We start from the raw sequence: 24,628 nt of genomic DNA on the forward strand, positions 1-24,628 counted from the left end.
GGAGAGGCCGCCCCGCGCCCCCCTCCAACTTTCTCCGGGGATTGGGGGGCTCCTGTCTTTGCTGGGGGGCACAATCTGGCGGGGGGCGGCACACAATGGCTGGACCCGGCTGGAAGGAGGCGCGGTGAGTGGGGGCGGGGGGCTGCAGGAGGTCGCCACTGGACCCTCTCCTCTCCTCCCCTCCCCTCTCCTCCCCTCCCGGTCTGGGGTCAGAATCAAGGGGGGCGGCAGGAGAGGAGGGAGGGCAGCCAGGCCCCCAACCCCTGGCCTGGGGGGGGTGTCTCCCGGCGGGAGTTTGGCGTCGGGCGCAGTTGGCTGCCAAGTTTCGGGGGCTTGGGAAAGTTTTGTTTGAATGCGTTAAGGGCGCGGTGGGGGGGCGGGAGACATGGGGAAGACCTTCGCCCTGAGCGAAAGTGTGGGAGAAATGTCAGATCCCAGAGGTTGGACGCCCTGGGTTTTATTGACAGCTTTACACTTGGGGGGGGGGGCTTTTGCAAATGCAGGTCTCCCTCCCTTTTCAAAATTTACATCCTGCTTGGCTTCCCACCCCCCAAGTTGGGACTCCCAGCGGCTTTAGAACATCGTTTTGGACAGCCGCTGCCAGCCTGAGCAGGCAATACTGACTTCGATGGACCGAGGGTCTGATTCAGTATTAGGCAGCTTCGTGTGGCACCGTGTGTGTGTGTGTGGGGGGGTGCGTGTGCAGGTGACGATAGTTTTTCTCTTTCTCGTTTGTGCATGGCCGTTGATGCACGGGAGGTTTTGCCTTGGGTTTGCCACTCAGATGCACATTTTCCCCATCCAGATTCTCAAAACTCTGCATGGGGGGTTATTGGCCATTTATGAATGGGAGGTTTTGCCTTGCATTTGCCACTCAGATGCACATTTTCCCCATCCAGATTCTCAAACCTCAGCAGTAAGCCCCCCTGCAGAGTTTTGAGAATGCAGATGGGGAAAATGTGCATCTAGAGAGCGGCAAATCCAAGGCAAAACCTCCCATGCAAGAATGGTTGTTAAAAGGCGTTTTGGCTCTCAAAAGAAATCTCAATCGTTGTACTGTTGATATTTGGCTCTGTTGACTAATGAGTTTGCCGACCACTGGTGTAAGGCATACTCTCATTTTGAAGAAGCAGAGCTAAATTTGATATGCTGATTGCGAAACTTTGGGAACACTAAGTAGTAGCCTGGCTGCGTAGGACCTGGTTTTCTGTGAACTGTTCTTTCACATTTAGGGCAATGGTTTAAATGACCCAGCCTGATTGTACCAACCCCAGCCTTAGAATGGGCATCCTGCTGGGAAGAGAATATTGGTTCTGTGAGAGATATCAGTGAGATTGGCCCCTATCCTTGGGTTGGGTTGTTTTATAAACTGGGCATAGCCTTATTACATCTGCCTTGCATGAACTGATATTACTCTGGAAATGTTTGGCATGCAAATTCAGCCAGTCATGCACATTTTGCAACCTTTTTGTTTGTACAAGAATGTTGTAATACATTGAGTGTTTAAAAAAAGTGTTTTAAACGCCTGATGCAACAGGAATATTTCTGTTTGGAAATATCAGTGGGATTAAAGTTTGTTAGGGCAGGGCTGCCTTTTACCTAGAGTTTAATGGAGAAACAATCTAACAAAACTGATTTGAGTTAGGATAGATTTTCACTCCCAGCTCTACCATTCTTCTTGCTTTGAGTGTTCAATGCAGCCAGTACCTCAGTTTGAATTTTAAGTAGAAAAGCTGGGTTTTATGTTCCAGGTTAAACCTTGTTTCTGTGTTGTGTTCACTTCAGAGGTACCCTTAATGTGTATATGCCAATTACATTGTTACGCAAAGTGATAGCTGCTTCATGTAGCAGCTATCCTTAGTCCTTTTAGCTGTAAAGGTTTTAAGTGAACACCAGAGGGTACTGTCTTCATAAGTTTCCAGTAATCCTTAACACATGTTTGTTCTAATTTTGGTCTATGTTTTTTTTGCATCTTCGGTGGCTTAGCCTGATACTTAGCAGCAGCCACCCTGTTACAGACTGAGACAGTCTCCACGTGTATATGTAAACTGAAGAGATTAGAGCTCTTAAGTTTCAGGCTCTTGTGTGTTTAGCTGTCTGTACTACTTAGTATCTTGCCAATGGGGTGATGCAACCTCTGGGAGTGTATATTTCCCCAGACCCACCTTTTGTTTGCTTTCTGTGTCATAAAAATTGAAATTGTTCTGCCTTATGAATCTGCTGGAAAAACTAAATGCTGCCTGGCCTAGACTACATCTGTCTTGGGGGCAGAGGGATTTAAAAATATAGATACTTAACTCTTGCTGTCAAGGCAATTCTTGTTTTTATTAGCTCATCCTTGCTTTACTGCATTTATCTGAAAGGTGCTGAATATTTCTTATGGGGACTTTTGGCATTTTGCCCTGATATTTCTCCATTTTCAGGTTTGGAGGATGATTACTGCCTTATTTCCACATCTCTACTGTTAGTCTATATTCTGTGAAGTGATGGTATTGCTTTACTCTGCTCTGGTATACCTCACCTAGAGTACTGTGTTCAGTTTTGGGCACCGCAATTTAAGAAAGATGTAGATAAGCTGGAACGTGTCCAGAGGGCAACAAAGATGGTGAGGGGTCTGGAGACCAAGTCCTATGAGGAAGGTTGAAGGAGCTGGGTATGATTAGCCTGAAGAGGAGAAGACTGAGAGGGGATATGATAACCATCTTCAAGTACTTGAAGGGCTGTCATATAGAGGATGGTGCTGAGTTGTTTCTGTTGTCCCAAAAGTTCGGACCAGAACCAGTGGGTTAAAATTAAATCAGAAGAGTTGCCATCTAGACATTAGGAAGAATTTTCTAACAGTTAGAGCTGTTCCTCAGTGGAACAGGCTTCCTCGGGAGGTGGTAAGCTCTTTTTCCCTGGAGGTTTTTAAGCAGAGGCTAGATGGCCATCTGTCAGCAATGCTGATTCTATGAACTTAGGCAGTTCATGAGAGGGAGGGCATCCTGGCCATCTTCTGGGCACTGGGGGTGTGTGGGGGGAGGTAGTGTGAATTTCCTGCATTGTGCAGGGGGTTGGACTAGATGACCCTGGTGATTCCTTCCAACTCTATGATTCTATGTGTTGAATGCTATGGTTAGATTTTCCAGCCTTCTTCTATCCATCTAGTCTTGTACTTCTATCCATCTAGTCTTGTATGCTTCATGAACAGCAGACAGCAGTCGTGAATGGTTGTGTAGTTGAAGATGATAAGGTGACATTGGAATAGCTTAATTACCTATGTAGCAATACCTTAATACTGTTGCATATGCAAAGCTTGTTTTGTCTGCAGGCAGCATCATGGGAGATGTTTTTTACATGGGTAACTATTGAAGATTCCAGATACAGACATTGGATATAAAGTGTTTCTATCAAGGGCAGAGCTGGGACTACCTGCTCTTCCCCTGTCCTCCAGCTCCTGGGAACATAAAGGGAAGCTGCCCGTTGGAAGGCAATAAGGGAATGCCTGCCTACCTGTTTGAGGGAGACTCCATTTCCATCAAGAGCACAGCTATTAAGTACCACCACCTCTGTCCTTCCCACCTTAAGGATTAGTTTGCTGATGGCAGGTATTTTTGTTTAGTAATTTGTATATTCCCTCACCTGGATGGTCCAGGCTAGCCCAATCTCATCAGATCTTGGAAGTTAAGCAGGGCCTGCCCTGGTTAGTACTTGGATAGGAGACCACCAAGGACAGCTAGGGTTGCTACACAGAGGCAGGCAATGGCACACCACCTTTGAATGTCTCTTGTCTTGAAAACCTTCCGGGGTCGCTGTAAGTCAGCTGCTGTTGCCTGGCCTGGATGGCCCAGGCTAGCCTGAGCTTGTCAGATCTCAGAAGCAAAGCAGGGTCAGTAATCAGATTGGAGACCACTAGGGAATGCCATGGATGTTGTTCAGAGGAAGACAATGGCAAACCACCTCAGTTACTCTCTTGCCTTGAAAACCCTATGGAGTTGCCATAAGTCGGCTGTGACTTGATGGCATTTTACACACACACAACTTGTATATAAATTTTGCGTAGAACTGATGTTTTCCTGTTGCTCTTTTCTGATATTGTAAGCATCTGAGTCTGCATTGAGTAGAGAAAAATAGCTTAAAAGTGTCTAAATAAAATATGCATATGTCGTCATTTGGATTGTGCTTCTCTCTGTGTGTAAAGTACCTGAAAGTACACACCAGCAAACTTTGTAACTTGGGCATATATGCATTTTGCTCTTAGTTTGATACACAGTAGAATAATTTCTTGGACTGATGCTGGAAAAAATTGTTATGATTTGCAGTGTTCATTCCCCCCCCTTGCTCAAGTTATGGGGTGGGTGAGGTAGTTGATCACTTTCCCAAAGGCCAGGTAGGTAAAGATTCAAACCAAGGAAGTTTCCATATTAGCTCTGCACCTTTTCTAGTTTGTTATAGACAGCAAGCCTTTGAGAAAATATGTTTTAGTTCTCTTGCAAGTAGAGCAGATAGTTCCACAAGGAGAGGATTGCTTTTGTGAAAAAAATGTCATTGCTTTGAGCAGAAAGAGCTGCATGAGTGATAGAAAATATAACCAAAGTCACCAGTTGACTTATTTCAGATCACTCTTATCCATTGTCTGAGTTGGTAAGAATGTCAAAGAGGTCAGGAACAATATTACTGAGTGATCTGGGAGGAAACGAGTTAAACACTACTGAAGTTCTATATATCTGGAGCATTGCCTTCAAAACAGCAGGAAGACATTTAACTGCCAAGTCTTTGAAGCATGACCCCTAAGCATGCTTATTTGAACAATGTTTAAATAAACAGGATTATAGTACCAAGCTAGTATACGGATACAGTGGATTCTAGTTTCTCTAGAGCTCAGGGTGAGATTTGGGAGAGCTGGCCTCTGTTTTGTAAGAAGATAACATCACAGTTGATTTATGGACTGCTTTGCTTTTCCAAGATGTACCTTTATCCAAGATGACCTGTCATGATCCCCAAATCGTTGGAATCTAACATTGCAGCTTAATTTTGGTTTGGATCATATGAACTTGGAGCGAAATCTACTAGTAGGGGCTAATCTTTCCCCTCCCCACCCTGCAGCCACTTAAGATATCCTAAAAGTCAATGTTGGGGATTCAAAGGAGACGGGTGGACAAAATAAGAACCTATAGTAATGAGGGGGAAATGGGCAAAATTGTCCCCATTATTTTCTTCTGATGATAATGGGGAAAAGCGTGATGGTGCAAAGTTTCTGTTGGTGCAAGAGGGAGGAGGGGCAATTTTGCCCAATTCCCCCTCTTCTCTGCAGCCCATTGTCGCTGCCAGTACCTTCTGCTCATCCCTTGGTACCTTGAATATTTGAAGAAGATTAGTGCACTGTTTTGTGATGATGTGGCTTTAACAAAAAGTAGATTAGAGGCAAAACTGTCAGATGAAATTGTTTTTTCAGGCATGAATGTCCTCATACCTTCTGCCTTAGTGGGTCAGAAACTGCAGGACATTGGTTTGGCTTGGTTGAAGTTGTTAATATTTCCAGTTAGTGAGAATTAAAGGATACTGTTAGCACATGCCTGCACTGCCTTCAGTTGCATGTAAAGATAAGGAGGGGGCAAGATCATAATTTCCCTTTCCTTTTGCTAATAGTCTCCTTTCTCTGGGAAAACATTGAGCAGCTACATATATATGTATGTAAGAGTTTCTGTAGTGTATGAAGTGTGAATAACTGCTGGTTGTTCGATCTTATATTTGCCAGTTATACTACCACTGGGGAGGGGCTGTGGCTCAGTGGTAGAGCATCGGCTTTGCATGCAAAAGGGTCCCAGGTTCAATCCCCGGCATCTCCAGTTAAAGGGACTAGGCAAGTAGGTGATGTGAAAGGCCTCTGCCTGAGACCCTGGAGAGCCGCTGCCGGTCTGAGTAGACAATACTGGCTTTGACGGACCAAAGGTCTGATTCAGTATAAGGCAGCTTCATGTGTTCATGTGCCTCTGTAGAAGGGCACTTGAAGCCGCATGTCCAGTGCAGAGCTGGAGCCAGCTTCTGGCCTCAGCCCAAGGGCTATTTGACACAACCACTTTGGATTAAGCCCCCAATTTGTGCAGTGACTTTTGGTCTCATCTCTTCAGCCCCTCCCCCCTCCCCCCCGTTGAATGTGCATGCAGTCAGGAACATGTTTTCCATGATAGATTCAGTCCATTTCAGAGGAGGAGATGGTAGATCGTTTGAATTTAAAGTACCTTTTGAGCTCTATGCACCCTCAGGCAATTGTCAGATATTGTTTATAGCTACAGATATAGCCTTCAAAGTACTTACACAAACTGGATTTCCAACAAGAGGGGTAGTATGCAATTAAGGCTACTCCAAAATTATTGTGGATATTTTGGCTTATATCTACACTTTAGTAAGCTGCCATGTTTTCTGCCTACTTTTTTAAGGGCAGATGCAGCATGTGTTTGTTAGAGCTAGGTAGGGTTCCTTCCAGGTTGTAATGTCTTCTGGATTTTATATAGGGAGTATACAGAAGGACAGTAAATAGTTTGGACCAAGTTGATCCACATTTCTAGAGAACTGCAGACAATCCAAGGCTTAAGTAGAACAGGAAGGCAGTTTCACAGTCCCAAACAAGTGATAAGTTTGGGTTAATGTTATTTATTTAAATTTCTAACCTGTTTTAACACGAAGTACTCAAGTCAGATTTTCTCTCACAAGTTCACATGGAGCAGGAGAGCTTCTCAATCTATAGTTTCCCTAGACAGGTTGAACATACTCTTAGCAAAGTGAGTAGATTGCCTTGATCAGATTCTGTCCATCCAGGGAACGGATGGCTGCTCCAATGGAATAAAGCCCAAAAGACATTGGAACAGGTGCTTGAGGAAGTTGGCGGTTCATTATAGATGATGATCCAGTTTTTTAATTCTGGGTCCTTTACAGAGAGTATGCTAAAAGTCAGTGAATTGTTTTAACCCACTGGCCTGACTCAACAGAGAACTGAAAACATGTCCTTTCTCTGAATAAATTTGCTTAGCTGTTCACTGCATTTTTATCAGAAGAATGAGTGGATTCTTCATCAATCTTTCCTCACTTGCAATACCTGTTGCATAAATTACTGAAATGGAAATAGCATGTAGCGTAACCCATCCTAGTTTACATTGGCAGTTGGTATTGCTCTGTATACTCCCACCCCTAAGTAGCGCGTTGTTACTTACCAGGGTTTATCGCTTACCTCTTTGCGTTTGGGGGAAGGAGTGCTTGCCTTCATTCTCTGCTTAAATCTTGAATTGTCTGCCGCTCCTGCCATCTTAGCAAATCCATTTGTTTCCCCATTGCTGTTTCCTGCATGTCTTGAACATCTCGGCTCTTCTTTGCATTACTGTGTTTACTCGAGCCCTCTACAGCTCTCTCGGTTTCCCCCTGTGCAAACCAGTTATAGGTCACAACACCTTAATATGGTCAGCATGATCCGTGTGCTGTTTCCCCTGGAAGCAAGGCTTTGTTCTAGAAGCTCTGAGGCATGTGAGTGGCTGTTCCAGCCTCTGAGGCACAGTTCTATTAATACCTCTGTTTGGAGCTGGCCCTTGCTATCTGCTGGCGGTGCTGAACAGGCTCCAAATTCTTGCTGCCCCACTCCAGGCAAACATCTGATGCGCTTTGCTTCATAGTGACTATGCACTCCCCAAATATGTTTGAGCCAGGTGGGAGAAAGTTTTGGCTTTCTTTGTAGGAAGAAGTTCACAGGGTACCTTAGTACAGTGATGGCGAACCTTTTAGAGACCGAGTGCCCAAACTGCAACCCAAAACCCACTTATTTATCGCCAAGTGCCAATACAGCAATTTAACCTGAATACTGGACATTATTGCTAGGGTTGCCAGGTCTCCAGCCACCACCTGGAGGTTGGCAGCCCTAGTAGGGGAAGGGGGACGGATGGAGAAAGGAAGGAACTGGGAGAGGAAAGAGAATGAAGGAACTGGGGAAGGAAGGAAGAAAGAAATGGGGGAGGGACAGAGAAAGAAAGAAAGAAAGAAAGAAAGAAAGAAAGAAAGAAAGAAAGAAAGAAAGAAAGAAAGAAAGAAAGAAAGAAAGAGGAAGGAAGGTAGGAAGGAACTGGAAAAGGAAAGAGAAGGAAAGAACTGGGGAAGAAAGGATGGAAGGAAGGAAGGAAGTGTCCTGGGTCAGGCCTCAAGCCCCACCCAGGACTTGCTCCAGGATGCACACCCGAAGTTCTCCCCCCCCCTTACCGGCAGCTCTGGGGAGGCGGCGAGGGGACGGCGGAGACGTTGGGCCCCGGCGCGGCGGCATTGGGCACCTGCTGTCGGGGGCAGGGGAGGAGGGGGTGGCGAGAGCGAGGGCGAGCGCGCCAACACCTGCGACCCCGCCAGCCTGCGGGCGACCTTAGGGGGCGGAGAGAGAGAAGGCAGAGGCCACGCAGCCACGCCCAAGCCGGAGGACTCGAGGGTGGCTCCGGCTACCCCACAAGCTTACCGCAGGAGTCAGGGACGAGCGCGAAAGGGGGAGAGGGGGAGGATGGCGGGAGATGGCAGGCCTTTCTCCGGCAGACGCGCAGCTGTTGAGGGGCCGCCTGGCCCTCCGCGAGCGCCCGGAGGAGGAGGAGGAGGCGGGCGAAAACGGCAGGGGGAGAGGTGCCTGAGGAGGAGGACGATGGCGGCGGCAGCCTGGAGCTGGACTGCTGGGAGCCGCCTGAGGGGGACAAGGAGGAGGAAGGCGGTGAGGAGGAGCTGCTGCTAGAGCCTAGAGGAGGAGGCCCCGCCTCGTTGCTGCTGGCCTCCCCGCCACCTTTTAGCTGTTGCGGGGCAAGAGGGGGGGAAGAGGAAGAAGCCAGCCTCATGCGTGCGAGGCAGGAAGCTGACCCACCAACGCACGCACGGTGGGGGGGAGCTCAGCTGAGAGAGGGAGGGGCACAGACGACCCAGGAGGCCTTTTGGAGCTCACCCACGTGTGCCGGCAAAGAGGGCTATGCGTGCCGGAAGTGGCACGCATGCCATAGGTTCGCCAACACGGCCTTAGTATATAAAAAGGCTTCACTGTTCTGAGTCTGGGATCCTGTCAACCTCTACATGTTGCTGAGCTGAGCCAGCATTGTGTAGTGGTTAAGAGCAGTGGTTTGGAGCGGTGGACTCTGTTCTGGAGAACCGGGTTTGATACCCCACTCTTCCACATGAGCAGTGGATGCTAATCTGGTGAACCGGATTTGATTCCTCACTCCTCCACATGTAGCCTTCTGGGTGACCTTGGGCTAGTCACAGCTCTCTTGGAGCATATAAAAACCAACTCTTCTTCTTCTATTATCAGTGGTCAGTTCTGAAAGCATACAAAAGTACAACTCACTCATAACATATTCTAGTCGGATATAAGGCCACCTCCAGTCTAATAAGAAGTAAGCTGATTGTACGTCAGCTGCAAAGTTCTTGTAGCCACAAATGTCCTCAAGCCACAAATGTCCTCAAGCTGTCTTTCTAACTAATTTCCCATGTAGCTCCTCAGTTTTGCTTTCCCCATCAAAGCCTCTGCCTTCTTTCCTTGCATTGCCTCTCCTGATGCCATTGGCTACTGTGATGCCGCAGAAACCTGATCCAGGCAAATGAATGCTTAAGTGCCCACTGGAAAAGCTTGTCTCTAGATCCTGAAGTCCTTGAACACTCCGTGTAAAACTAAAACCCTCTCAGCTAGGGTTTTACGCTATTAGCTTTCAAATGATTTACTGCAATTATAGATCAGTGGAATTGTCCTTGATTTTTTTTTAACCAGATGAAGCCGTCAGCTTACAATGGTAGGGTGGCCGTTGCTGTTCCAGTTTCCTGCTGAGCTAAAGCCTTGCCCTGAAAGGCATTATAGGCATGAGCCAGTGTGATCTAAGGGTTGCAGTAGTGAGTTAAGACTGGGTGAGCTGGGTTCAAATCCCCACTCAGCCATGAAGCTTGGTGACTCTCCCAAATTACCAGTATATCTCAGCTTAACCTACGTCACAAGGTAGTGAGGTTAAAATGGAGGAGGGGAAACCTATATATGCTGCTCCTTGAAGGAGGTGTGGCATAAAACTATGCTGGACTTTCAGTCCAAGCCTAATGGGGGAGCTGAACTGGCTTAGGAGCTGGCCTGACTCCTAGCACCGGCATTAGTAGCACTTGCGCCAACTGGCTAAACTGGCACTAACACCTGCACGGGGCCACTTACGCTGGCTCCAGGGGGCAGCGCGAACAGCGGGTGCTGGCACAGCCTCTCCAGCAGCTTTTTCCGGGCGTAAGGGCTTGCGTTGGTGTTAAAGAGGGAGTTCCCACTTTAGTCATCTCCCAAAGCCCTTTCGGCCCAGGAATGCCTCCTTTACCTGGCGCCGAGTTACACATGGAAAAAGGCAGGCGTAGCCCTGTGAAACCCTATGGAGGAGTTTCTTGGGTTTTGTTGAAAATTACCTTTTTGCCTTCCTTTTTTGGGCTGAGGCGATGCTGCTGCGCCGACCCCGGGCACTTCTTAACCCCCCCTCAGGATTGCACAGTTTTTATTTATTTAGTTTGCGGCTTATAGCCCTCCCTCCCCAGCCAAGGCCAGGCTCAGGGCAGGTAACATAGTTTAAAATACGTCGATAGTATTAAACGATAAAGTTAACAATAACTTTAAGAGAAACAATAAAATCCCAGTTAAAATAATCCTTGACTCACAAACTCAAGATGGCGCCTAAATCACACCCATATCCATGCTTGACCGAAACAAGCAACAGGTTGCCCCCTCAAGATAACATACCACAACATAAAAGGGGGAGGGGGTGGGGAGGCCAGCAAGATGATATCCGCGGCTGCCCTCAACTGTAGGCCTGGCGGAATAACTCTTGTCTTTCAGGCCCTGCGGAACTCCTTAAGGTTGCTAAGAAAGTGAAAGAATTTCAATAAGTGTGGTTTTTTAGGTATAAATGTGGCTAAGGGTCAGAATATACAATAGATCTGACATGGGTTGAGTCATGGTTTAAACTGCACTCATTGGTGCTACCAGGAAGTGCTGTGAGGGGGAGAAGGTGTTTACAGGTTCCGTCTTGCAGCGGGGGGCATTTTGCCCCTTTTCTTTGGCTCCGTGTGTCTTTCCTAGGGCATGTGGAGCCAGTGAAAAGGGGCAAAACGCCCCCGGCACGTAAAGGAAACAGCAAGCTGCCTTCCTCCCCTGGCAGCACTGAGTGAATGAGTGCTGTGATGTACGTCTGACTGCGAATCAGGTTGCACATGTGTGACTTGACTTATGTCAGGTGTATCATATGTTCTGGCCCTAACATGCTGACTTCAACCTTGGGTCTCACATCCTAGTTTGTAACTATCCTTAATCATTAAGAATATTGCAGAATCTGACCAAAGGTTCTAACATGCTGTTTCTAACAATGACTAGCCTTATGCTTCTGGAAACCTTCAAACAGAGCATGAAGGAATCCGTCCTCCTCTGCTGTATTCAGAAGTATACCCCCCCAAAACCATGGATGTTGAGTTTAACTACCATGGCTAGTAGTGGTTAGGGTTCCGGTTAGGGTTGCCAACCTCCAGGTGGTGGCTGGAGAGCTCCCAGAATTACAACTGGTTGCCAGGCTTCAGAGATCAGTTTCCCTGGAGGAAAGCTGCTTTGAAAGTTGGACTCTATGGCATTACACGTCTCCAAGGTCCTTCCCCCTCCCAAACCCTGCCCTCCCCAGGGTCTACCCCTGAAATCTCCAGGAATTTCTCAACCCAGAATTGGTAGTCATAGTACAGGCCATGGACTGTAATAAAATGAGATTAAATTTAAGATATGTTAAAGGAACCCTGCTACACATTTTTAATTACTGCGCTAAACACAATCTGTGTAGGCTGACAGGCTCCTCAAGTTTCTTCTGCAAGAACAAAACTGAAATCAGTAAGAAAAAAGACATAAGAATACTGTTCATTTATTTAAATAATATAAATTTCTGCAAGCGTAGTTTAAAGGGGGGGTTAAACTGGAAGGATCTGTTGAGATAGATGTGTGGACCACCACACTAATAGCATATCATGCACAGTTCTTTGGGTGTGCTAAAATTCAGTGGGCTTAGACTGGAGTAATTCTTCATATTTGTGTGTGAGCAGTGCCTTTGCTTTCCCCCCTTATGTTTAAGCAGGAAGTACGTGGTGGTGGTGGAAAGTGCCATCCAGTCGCATCTGACTTATGGCGACCCCGTAGGGTTTTCAGGGCAAGAGACGTTCGGAGGTGGTTTGCCATTGCCTGCCTCTGCGTCGACTGAGGGAGTTCTGAGAAAACTCTGACTGGCCCAAGGTCACCCAACAGGCTTCATGTGGAGGAGTTGGGGATTGAACCCAATTCTCCAGACAAAAGTCCGCTGCTCTTAACCACTACACCACACTGGCTCTCAGGAAGTACATACTATATTGTATACTATTCCAATAAAAAATAATTTTCACAAAGCTCTGAATTTATTTGGCTATAACATTTAAACTACACTTGATTCTTTTTTGCCCCTAGCCCAGTAAGAACATAAGAAAAACCCTGCTGGATCAGACCAAGGCCCATCAAGTCCAGCAGCCTGTTCACACAGTGGCCAACCAGATAAATATCTTAGTTCAAGTGTAAACATGGGGTTAAAATTAGGTTGGAGTACTTTTAAAACCTTCTTTACTAAATACAATGTTGTCATAAAACATACGTTAAATCAGGGCACTGTATAATGTATTGGATTAACATTTTCCCCAGAAAACTCTCATCACTGTTAAAGCACAGGCTGTCTGACCTTTATTATGAGGGATATGGCTGGTGAGATTAGTTCTACTAGCCTCTGCATCCTGCTCTGTGCTGGTTTAGCACCTTGGAACACTAGAACAGAATGGTGGAGCAAATTTCTTGTATTTAAGGGAAACTGAAGGGAGAACTTCCCCTATATGGGTTTTCTCAGACGGCTTGTGAAGGACTGGGTGGCATTCATTGCTTGGGAAGAGGGTGATGTCTTTAAAAACTTCCTGGTATAGCTTGCCTGGCCTGGAGGCTGCTTGCAAGGAGTCCTCTGCTGGGCTCAGTTTTATATTTAGCTGGGAACGGTAGTGGTTCAGCTCCCCACGCTATCAGCTTACACCTTGGAACACAACCTGCCGAAGAGACTAGAAGGGAACCCCTTCTGTGGGCTGCACTGGATCCCACTCGCAAAGCTGAGCTTGGAGCCTCTGCCTCTCAGGAGTTATTTTTTTCTAGTTGCAGGACAAATAGCTGCTCTTGAGAAGCGGCCTCCCCTGCTGATCTAGAGCGGCCCATGCGTGGTGCTCGGATACAGTGGGCAAAACTGTGGTTGTGATCCTAGCCACACCCCTGTGGGGGGTTTGCCGCTGTGTGGAGAGGCATGGATGGAAGTGTGGTGTCCATGGAGGGGGGTCAGCCTTCACAGAGGAATGTTAATGGTATAGGATCCAAGGCCTCTACCAAGACTACTAAGAAATCTAAAAAAGCTGTTCTTTTTTTTGAGGTGGAGATCCTTGATGCCAAGACCCGGGAAAAGCTGTGCTTCCTGGACAAGGTAAAGACTCGTTCGTTCTTTATTATTAAAGTCCACGACCAGTAGGAGGTAAGGACTCTAATCAGAAAGGAAGGAAGGTGGGGCTGGCCCTTTGCCATTATGCAACTTTGTCATGTGTTAAATAATTTTGTATTTTAAAAAGGAAGTCTTTGTATTCTGAGGATTAAGCCGGTGTTGGAAACATTTTTAATGCTGATATCTACTATAGGCCTGTATTATGAATTAGAGTATACAATGATTCATTTGGCTGTTTTGATTTATCCTTGCTCTTGCGCAAATTGACTTGTGTGTGTTAAGTGCCATCAAGTCACTTCCAACTCATGGCGACCATATGAATCAATGTCCTCCAAAATGTTTGACTTGAATTACTTCAAATAACTGTGCACTCGTGTAAGAGAGGCAACCAGCATCATGCGTTGAAGATGATGACCAGTTGCCTGAGATCCTGTCTCTAGATCTTCCTGAAAACCCAGCAATAAACATACTTTCTTGCAGTTACTCATGCTTCCAAAAAGACAGTCTAATGACATCTCTTTTCTCTCTTCATGTTTGCCAGTGTACTGAAATGTAGGATTTTCACTTAAACCAGATAGGGTTTCAGAAGCTCACATAACACCCAGTTTCAAGACTGGCTTGAAAATTATGACATTTAATGTCATGGTAAATGTAGGGCACTGCTGTTTGCCTTCTGATAATGTACAACACATTTCTCCCACCAGTTTTCTACACAGTCATGAGGGCTAACTGGAAAGCGGGTTCCAGGTTAAATGGTGGGCATTCTTGAACTGGGTTCATTAAGCGTATTCTAAGCTAGATCAAATGCCTCCCTCGAGTATACTTAGGTCTTTGAGTGTGCGTTGCTTTGAGCATATAATACTGTTCCGGCTGTCACTGAATGGCCTAGAGGTTTTTTTTTTTTCCAAGAGAGCAGAATGTGTGAGACCCTCATATGCAAATGTTGACTCCTTTAAATCTTCATTGACAGCAGCTGCTGTGAGATGAATTGCCCCTGTAGCTCGAAGGACAGAGCGCTAAATACCCCTTTGAAACTTGCTCCTTTGGTAAATGACAAGTTTTCATTCTTGCTGGATAAGCTGATCTGCCTCTTGATTGATTGTTACCATCTCAGGGGAAAGAACTCGATCAACAGGCTTTCCCCATTGCTGATAAATAACCCTTCTTTCACACAGGAGTAAAAAAAACACCCTTTGAATGAACAGGAAAAATCTGTTTTATGTGACCAAATATTTTGTGTCTGAGCTTCTGTCATGTGTTAAATTAAGAAATCTGTTTGGGATGAACATAAGCAAATCAGCCAGACTCCTAGTTTATTTCGTTCTGTTTCAAATTCAGGTAAAACAGAGAACTGCACTTTGACACATTTGTAATTCCTGAGATATTCGGAAATCTGGTGTAATGCATAAATGCACAACTTTTCAGAAGACAGGAGCATGCAAAATCACCACTAGAAATTAGCTTGTATATAAAAAATTAGAAAATATGATGAAACAACATTATAGTATGCAGGAAGTAAAGTGCAGTAGGAACCATGATGTGTAAGGCCTGAAGTTGTCTGTAGAAGAAATAAGTATGACTTCGGTGAATAAAAGCAATAGGCTGTGCTGCATTCTTGCCACCCAAAGGTGCTAGCCAATCTGATTTGGGGCAGGGTATGTAGCCCTTGGAGCCAGTGTGGTGTCATGGTTAAGAGTGGCAGACTCTCATCTGAAGAACCGATTTCAGTTCCCAGCTCCTCCACATAAAGCCTGCTGGGTGACCTTGGGCCAGTCATAGTTCTCTCAGAACTCAGCCCACGTGGAGGCAGGCGATGGCAAACCACCTCCGAATGTATCTTGCCTTGAAAACCCTACGGGGTCACCATAAGCCAACTGCGACTTGACGGCATACACACATCTAGCCCTTAAGGTCAACAGCCATTCCTTTGCCTGTGTAGTCAGAAGAAGAGTTTATTATTATTATTAAAAGAGAGATTCTCATGGAGATGAACCAAGAAGTCCAGAAGAGTGTTTTTTATTATCCTCCCCATTCCAGATTGTGACCAGTTTTTGATAGTGTGAGGATGAGAACATAGGAAAAGGGTTTGTTCTTCTTCTGCCCTGTATTTTATTTGCATGGTATATTAACTGTGTTAGCTTAGCATTGTGACAGAGTGAGACAGTAGAGGGTGTAGTGCCCATGGCTGCTTAGATCCTGCAGTCATTTAAACCCTTTCAGACAAATGAACAAACGGAAGAGACGAGACTAAAAATAGTGAAGTGACCAAAATAAGGTCCAAATGGTAGCGTGCAAAGGAACAATCATTGCTCTCTCTGGCCCGCCGAGTGCCACGTGTTCCTTACAGCCTACCAGGGCATCTGGCAGCACTGAGAGCCATGTATTTCCCTTTTTCACCCCACTGAGAAACAGGGCACAGAATGGAACAGCTCAGATTGCGGGAGAATGGATAGCTTGGACTACTTCCTTCTGGGATTAATAAACCCAATATGGGACTCCTGAGCAATAGGATTCTGTCCCTGTAATTAATTATTCGGCTGCAGCACCACTTTGTTTTCTCCGCCATTTGAGCCCTCTTGCCATTTTGCAAACTCGGTAGCTGATTTTCCTGTGTAGCGACCCAGGCATACGAAATGCCTGTGGAGGTGCTAAGTTCCCGTCATGTGAGCAGGATCTTATTTGTGTCAGGCTGCATTGCTGGCTTGTAAATTTCATTGACTTGGCTCCTGTAATCCCATACGGAGTTTTGGCTTGGCCAGCCTGTTGTAGGCAACACTGCACATAAGCGTCTGACTTGCTCTGCTCCAAAGCTATCCCATGCTGTCTAAACACTAACTACTGTTAAACTCAGTGCTACGTTGATTTCATTTCTTCATTTCTGGTAGCTTTGTGCCAGATCTCAGAAGCGGCCTTGTAAGGGAGAAGAAAACCACACCTCCCCACTGGGGAGCTGACATTCAGCTGCCTAAGACACCCTACACCGCCACCTGCTTGGGTTGGCTGTGATGGGTGGTGGGCACGCCCTTCTGAAATATCAGCATCTCCTCATTCACCTCTGTCAATTCCTTGGATGCCAGGAACATTCTGCACAAGGAGGGAAGAGGAGCAGCTTGCTTGTTTTGAGATTCCTTCCTCGGGTAGGAGAGGAGGAATGAAGAGTGGCCGAGCATGAGAAATGTACAGGGCACCTTTTGTTGTGCAAGCGATAAGTTTTATACTTTGGTGCACGGAGGATCTAGATTTCTGTCTATTAATAAAAGCATTAACAAATCAAAGTTGTGTAGACTTCTGTTGGCATAGTTCTTAATGGGGAGATTGGGTTTTTTGTGAATTTGAAATTTTGTTAGGACTTGGACATTGGAGTTCAGTAAGCAGAACAAAGCCAGTACAAGAAACCGAACTCTGTAAATAGGTCTCAAAGTTTGGCTGTCGGAAGCTGGTTTGTGAGCCTTGGCAGAAATTCTCAGTGATATTTTGTCCAGGTTTTTATGTGTAGTTGCTGCACAGCTAAAAAAAGTGTTCTTGTTTTAAAATTAGCGCTTCTGTTCTAGAAAGACACATGGTGATCAGTTTCTGCACAGTTATAAATCTATAAATCTGAACATGAACAGATGTACCAAGACATTCTCAGGTTTTACAAGGCAGGGCCTGGTCTTAATACCACTTCATATGTTACAGTAGAAGTTACACAGAATCAACCCCAGGCCCTTGATTCTTGTTTCTGTGGGAAAATACATTTGGCTGCTTTGCTTGGTTAGGAGTAAAAACTGGTATCTTCTACATGTTTTAAATACTGTTATCTTTAATCCATCCAGTAAGGCAACTCCAGCTACACTAGGGAAAATCAGACCATGGTGACAGTGGCATGAGACCCAGCCAGAGGCCACAAATCTCAGGGTCGGGTATTGGGCAGGGCACTGGGGAAATGGTGCCCATTGCTTAGGCAACCAAACTTAGGCAGCTGTGGGCAGGCAGGGGCTGGAGGAAGAAGAAGTGTTGGTATTTATATGCCGATTTTCTCTACCTTTTTAAAGGAGAATCAAACCGGCTTACAATCACCTTTCCTTCCTCTCCCCACGACAGACTCCTTGTGAGGTAGGTGGAGCTGAGCGAGTTCCTAGAGAACTGCGACTAGCCCAAGGTCACCCAGCAAGCTTCATGTGGCAGGGTGGGGAAGCCAACTCATTTTACCAGATTAGAGTCCACTGCTCCTAACCACCGCTCCCAACCCTACGCCATGTTGGAAGAGTCTGGCCATGGTTTGCAGCTGCCGGCACTGACATGGCCAGGCTTACTAAATCAAAGGTGGGGGGGAAGTGTGAAAAGGACCTCAGAGCTCCACTTACCGTATATACTCGTGTATAAGCCGACCCGCGTATAAGCCAAAGTGCCTAATTTCACCCCCAAAATGGGGAAAAATTAGGCACCCGCGTATAAGCCGAGGGTCGGCTTATACAACGCCCCTGCCCCAGGTCGCCTGGCCTCCCGGGCCCTCCAGACCCACCCCGACCCCAGCGCAACCCCCTCCCGGGCCCTCCAGACCCACCCCGACCCCAGTGCCACCCTAGGAGGGAGGGGGAAGAGCCCCTGAACCCCTTACTCACCGAGAGGATGAGGCCCGCTGATCAGCTGGAGGCGGCGGCAGGGAAGGCGCGTTGGGCGGCCGCGGGGCCCTGCCTGTGCGCAGGAAGGCGCGCGGGCCGGCGGCGGGGCCTGCCTGCACGCAGGAAGGCCCCCCTGGCCGCTCCCAGGCCGCAGAAAAGGCGTGCGGGCCTGCGGCGGGGGCGGCAACGGGGCCTGCTTGCGCGCAGGCCGCTCCCAGGCCGCAGGGAAGGCGCGTGGGCTGGTGGCGGCGGGCGGCGGCAGTGGTCAGTTTCCCCTCCCCCCTCCCCTCCCCTACCGTATTGACCCGCGTATAAGCCGAGTTGGCTTTTTTCAGCCCTTTTTTTGGGCTGAAAAACTCGGCTTATACGCTAGTATATACGGTATTTGAAAAATTTCTGTGCCACCTCGCTAGAGAATCTGCCTCGGGTGGCTTACAAAAGAAAACATAATTAAAAACATAAAACATCATAGAAGTTATTAAAACACACCCAGAGCATAAAACATGGATCAGCTTAACATGGGTCTTTTTTTAAAAAATCTTTCTTTCAAAAAAAAGAAAAAGAAAATTAAAAAAGAGCAAGAAAAAACTCAAAATCCATCAACTAAAGGTGAAAAAAAAGACCCATATAAAGAAGAGACAAAAATATAACAGTGGTGGCAGATTGACACATGCGTTTCTATACGGTTTCCAAATATCTAAAAACAAGTCCGCAGACAGTTGTCGTCAACATGCCACGTGTTTGAATTTTTGATAGAGTTCTAAGGTTCCCAATCCATTGATTTACCAGGGGTGGGCTGTTATCTTTCTAGTGTTGTAATGCGAGTCTTTTAACTGTAGTAAGGACACAGTGTCCATTTTTATTGACTATTGATTAGCCTCCAAGAGATGGGTAGGTAGCTTCAAAGTACATAAGCAACCTCAAATCAATGAATATTCTGAAACAAAGTTAATATGAGTAATAACCTCTTCCCCGAAAAACCGACTGGATGCGCCCAAAGCACCTGTTTAAGGGACGTGTCCTGTGAGTAGCAATGCCTATTGTTAGACACTTTACTCGATCCTTTGCTACAGAGTCACTGTGGCGTCCAGTATATGCTGAACATAATTTTTTGCTAAACGAGTCACAACTTAAGATCCATGGAAAGAGCAGGTATAATCTTTTAAGGCCATAACCCATTGCTTTGGCAAAATAAGATGATCCTCCTCCTTATTCCATTCATTCCTTAGACTCTGCACATCATATTTATTAATATCGAATATGTATATACAAATTTTGAAATTTTCGTTTTCTGCCTCAATTCAGTTTCCAGAAGCGGATGGGACTCTGAGACACTTAATGACGTAGGGTCAGATGTTGCAACTGTAATTCAGCAGAAGTTGGCAAGTCATGTCTAGACTAAATAGAGGGGGAAATGACCTAACCTAAAAAGAAAGTTGGGTACCCAAAAGGTTGGGGTGAAAAAGACCTCAATAAAACCATAAAATATAGTTATTATAAAGCACTCATGCATATTTTAAAAGCAAGCCCTTATGGCAACAAATACAGGGTTGATAATCTAAAACCACATGCCAAACGCATTTTGGCCCCAGGCCTTCTTCAGTGATCTAATACAACATATTATGCACACAAAATTTCATTAACAGATATATCCATTTTGTATCAGCCTGGGTATGTATTACAAGATGTAATCCAAATGGACTTTATGTCTATGATACCTGAGTATTGCTAAACTATGTAATACATTCAAAGTGTGCATATCATTATCAACCAAGAAAGACACTCTGGTATGCACACTTTGTAATGCCAGCCCAGTACAGAAAGACATATTGAAACTACATTCCTTGGAAGTGTGCTATTACATTTCTAAACATAGTTTAGCTTGGGTAAAAAGAAACCTTTTGGCCTGGGTTCATAGCTTTCTACGAATGTATTCTTCTCCTGAGTAACTGTTTGAAACCCAGAAGAATAAATTTTAAAGGCTTGTTCAGATCTCACCTTGACTGTAGGTGGCAGCTTCTTCCTTGAATTATGTGTTCACTTTAACCTGTTCCCAGAGCAGTGACAGTTGTGAGACTGTGGTCTTTTTTAAAGCGCAGAAGTCTGTCACCATGGTTTTGCTTACGATGACATTCTGTAGGAGTTGTAAGAGATTCCTCAGCGGAGCTAATTGTTAGAAAAAATGATGGTGTGATAGCTCTGTTCAGGAACATGAACTTAGAGGTGACCTTATACAGCTGAGGGTGTGTATAAAAACATGTTTGGAGTTGGGAAGATACTAACAGAAAGAAGCAGAGGGATTCATCCCGACGAAATTGGCATTTCCCACTGATTTTCCCTTTCCCGCTGCAGACCCCTTCATGTTGTTCTTCAAGGCCTCTTATCCCTCAGAACCAAAATTTTGGGAATTACTGGGCTGCAGCGGAAGGGGAGAGGCAGGAATGTTCCGCAGATGGAAAATTTAGTCAGAGGTAATATTTAATAATTGGCTGTGATAGTAGCATGATAAAACTACATTTTTTGTATTTTTTTCTATTTAAAATATTTCTTGCCTTTCTACTTAACTCCATCACAGTGACTCAAAATACAATCCCAAAATACAATCCATTTTATAATAAGATATTTTGAAGTAAAACATCCCAGGTGTCAGACCTCAGTACCTCGTTGCTTTCCTTGTATAAGGGACTTCACTCCAGACGTAGTCGCGAGTTTAAAGTTTTATTAAGAAAGCCAGCGAGTTCAGCAAGTCATAGAAACTTAAGGCTAGAATACAGGCATGGGGAAATACTGGTACATATATAGGGTACATACAATGAGGTTGATTAAGTTTAGATACAAAGAAACAATACAGAAGTTAACTGCCGGTAACGACTTAAGAAAACGCATACAAGAAATTAACGCGTGCAATAGTTAGATGATCTTCCAGAGCTCCCCGGCATTGTTCCGCGGGACCCGGTATCATACTAGCGATTACTCAGGCGGATCTCCATTGTGGTGCAGATGCCGGGCGGGAGACAGAGTGCAAACAGGGGCGGGGGGGACGGAGCGAACTAAAACTCCATTTAGTTTCTGTGAGGAACCATTTTGTTTTATCCGGTGACGATAGGAAGCCTTAGCTGACACCAGGAGCACCCTAAAAACGTATCCTCTATCTTAGAAGAATTTTTAAAAAATGTTAAAAAGCACATTGAGTTTGCTGGAGGAAGACATATGTTTCCCAGTAACTGCTGCATGCAGTTAAAGTGTTGAATTTTTTTTAACTTGCATGTAGAGAGGATGTCCACATTCCCCAGAATGTAAGTTGAGTGATTTGTTTTTTTCTAAAAAACTTTATGTGCTCTAACTTTTCCCTTATGGTACTCCAACTCATAGAGAGCCAGCGTGGTGTAGTGGTTAAGAGCGGTGGATTCCAATCTAGAGAACTGGGTTTGATTCCTCCACTCCTCCACATGAAGCCTGCTGGGTGACCTTGGGCTAGTCACAGTTCTCTTGGAGCTTTCTCAGCCTCACCTACCTCATAAGGTGTCTGTTGTGGGGAGAGGAAGGGAAGGAGTTTGATTCTCCTTAAAGCCAGTTTGATTCTCTTTAAAAGGTTGAGAAAATTGGCATATAAAAACCTTTTCCTCCTCCTCCAGTGTAGAAAACGATACAGAAAAGGCATTCATTAAGGGACAATTCAGCGTGGTGTGTAGTTGATAAGCATATCATCCTGCCAAGTAGTAAGGGAATTTTGCCGCATATCAGGTGAAATAGAAGCTGGATGCCTGGTCATTTGGTAAAATGGTTGTGTGCATTCACACGCGGATTCACAGAGGGCTATAGAACCAGTTCCTCCCACAGACATGCATACTATATCACAATGATACGTTTTATTAGACAGGAGTGGAGTGCCCCTCCCGCATGTTGGGCAATTCCCCTCCTGTATCATTTTCTGTGGCTTACTCCTGTTTCAGTCCTGTAATCTTCTCCCATCCGCAGACTGTCTCCCGGAAGCAAATGACTGATCATTTCTCAGTTTGTGATGTGCTTGATTTCTTTAATTTGACAAACCGTCTCTACGCAAAGGCTGAGACTTCCTAAGAAGCTTCAGCAAGGAATGAGAATGCCAGAATCAGAAGGGAATCCAAGACCTTGGAGTCGTAGCTCATGTGCTTGTTTAGCTGTAACTCAAGGCACGGTTTGCACTTCCCAGGTTGTGCTGCTTGTTCAGGCTATTAGAGGTGCTGATCCGTGCTTGGCACCTGCCCTGGAATCCATGTATATCTCTCTTGCTTTGATCCGAAAGCTGAGTTGGGTGCTGTCTACTTGTAGGCCATCTGCTGGACTGTTCCAACAGATTCCCGTTGCAACGTCTCTCTGTTGCTGGGGGTCAGAGGTAGATGTGTAGTGCTGGGACGGTCCTTTTCTACTTTGAGTATATCAAAGCAATGGGGGCATTAATGGCTGTAGTGGCTAGAAATAATGTTATGGAAAATCCAGTCTCAGAGAGGCTGTTGTTGTGAATGGCTGTGAAATGAATAGCTTGTCACTGCATCTGCAGAGTAAGGGACTTGGTGTCACTGAACCATGTTTAGCTTAAGGAGTGACTATTGTACGCCTAGTAAACTATGCTAGAAACTGGCTTCGCCACTCTGCACAGCCTCATCCCACCATCAGCATGCCATGGGCAGCACTGTATGCTTCAGGAAAAAATCTGCATCGAGAGAGGCTAAATCCTATTTGCTGTACAAATTTTACAGTACTGATAGTACATTTTCCCCTGTGTCCTTGTTATGAAGTACAGCCACGATGAATCAAAACCAAAGATAATAAAAAACTGCAACATCATACAAGTTAAAATACTATTTCTACACTTTAACAGAAATTCATGGAATTTAAAAAAATGTTATGCTTAATGGTATGTTTGGCTGTTTATTGGAGATCTGTGCAATCATTGAGAATTACCTTTTAAATTATTATCGCACTTTAATTTCTTTGCCATCGATATTTTGTTCTTGAGAATTTTCGTATAATGACATTAAATGTATGTAATGTTTATAATGAAACTGAACATGTTTCCAATTAACTGCAATGAATGGCTAATGTGAGTTACTGAATTTGCTCTTAGTGTTTTTCCCGCCTGTTTTTCCTGTGCCACCCCTTTTGATATAAGAAACTCCCCCCACTTGTTCCCGAGTCCTGCTTTGTCTTTCCATGTGAAAAAGAAAGAAGTGCTGGGAACTGTCTGCAATGTGCAGGGGAAAGCACAGAAGGATCTCACTGTAGATTGGTGTTCTAGAAGCTCGGGGATTCTGCTTTTATCCGTGCCCGTTTATGAATATTTATATTCCATAGCTCTTTGCCCTGTTGTGTAGGCACAAGGATGCTTGGTTTTTCTGCAGTCCATCCATAGAACTTAAAGAATATTGAAGTGTTCCTGAGCCTCTCTACTGCCTTGTTCCTTTTTGAAATTCATCTGGTCTCAAAGAGAAAAGCATGGGAAAAAAATTTCTCTGCTAAGGACCTGCAAAGTCTGACAAAGAAGGGGTTTAATGGAAGTTACATTTTTTTTACTTCTAGGGTGCATTCCTGTTTGGACAGGTATATGAGGAGAATGAACATGCTTTGGTTTCTTGATCTCCTCCTTTGTGCTTTCTTTCAGGTGGAGCCCAATGCCACCGTAGCGGAGATTAAGAGCCTCTTCACTAAATCACGTATGTCTGGAATATGTCTTCATGATTCAGGCACACAAATGTATTTAAAGCTATTCTTAGTTTCTTCCCTTATGTCCTGGCCCTTACTGTGGGACTGGTCTCAGCAAGGAACAGAATGTTCAGCAACTTGGTTTCTATGATGGTATCTTGCTTAGTCAGTTTGCCATGGCCTGGCTAGCCCAGGCTAGCCCAATCTTGTCGGATCACGAAAACTAAGCAGGATCAGCCCTGGCAAGTATTTGGAAGGGAGACCACCAAGGAATACCAGGGTCGTGGCATGGTGGCAGGCAATGGAAAACCATCTCTGTATGTCTCTTGCCTTGAAAACCCCATAAGGGGTCACCATAGGTCGGCTGCGACTTGATGGCAAAAATTTAAAAAAGGTCTACTAACAGATCACCAAGGCAAGTGCCAGTGCATGTTAGTAGTCTAGTCGACCTTGCAGAAATAGTTTACCTTAGCTAAAATTGTTTTGTGATTCTCTGTTATCTCTTCTTGGATCAATATCTCCTATATGCCGTTGTCTTTTTTCTTTCTCCAGATCCTGAGTGGTATCCAGCTCGGCAGTCTTTACGACTGGATCCTAGTAAGTGGAATCATGAAACGTTCTGATATTTTTGGAGTCCCTGAATCCTGTGGAACTAGGTTTGGGAATGAATGTAAACCAACAGTGGGCTGAAGGACTACCCACTTTGATCAGAGAATGTAACTGACATAAGTAACTCTTGACCTTGGGAATGTATGGGCCGAATCCATTTGAAAGGTTATTCAGTCGTGGAAGAAGCAACATTTTCTGGAAGTCAAGATT

At 45.3% G+C, this 24,628-nt stretch overlaps 1 protein-coding gene across 2 annotated transcripts in view; it reads left to right on the plus strand.

Moving 5' to 3' along the window:
• TECR (trans-2,3-enoyl-CoA reductase) overlaps positions 1–24,628 on the plus strand; it is a 50,938-nt gene that overhangs the window by 12,993 nt on the left and 13,317 nt on the right. The window contains exons 2-4 of one of the 2 annotated variants that reach the window (XM_056857020.1): positions 13,458–13,508; positions 23,769–23,820; positions 24,362–24,406. In XM_056857020.1, coding sequence (XP_056712998.1) covers positions 13,458–13,508; positions 23,769–23,820; positions 24,362–24,406 — 148 coding nt within the window. Of the gene's footprint in view, positions 1–13,334; positions 13,509–23,768; positions 23,821–24,361; positions 24,407–24,628 lie in introns of those variants that run through there. The other variant, XM_056857009.1, reaches the window with a different exon arrangement.

The sequence above is a fragment of the Euleptes europaea genome, chromosome 1 (assembly GCF_029931775.1).
Source record: "Euleptes europaea isolate rEulEur1 chromosome 1, rEulEur1.hap1, whole genome shotgun sequence".
In the NCBI taxonomy this organism is placed as follows: Eukaryota; Metazoa; Chordata; class Lepidosauria; order Squamata; family Sphaerodactylidae; genus Euleptes; species Euleptes europaea.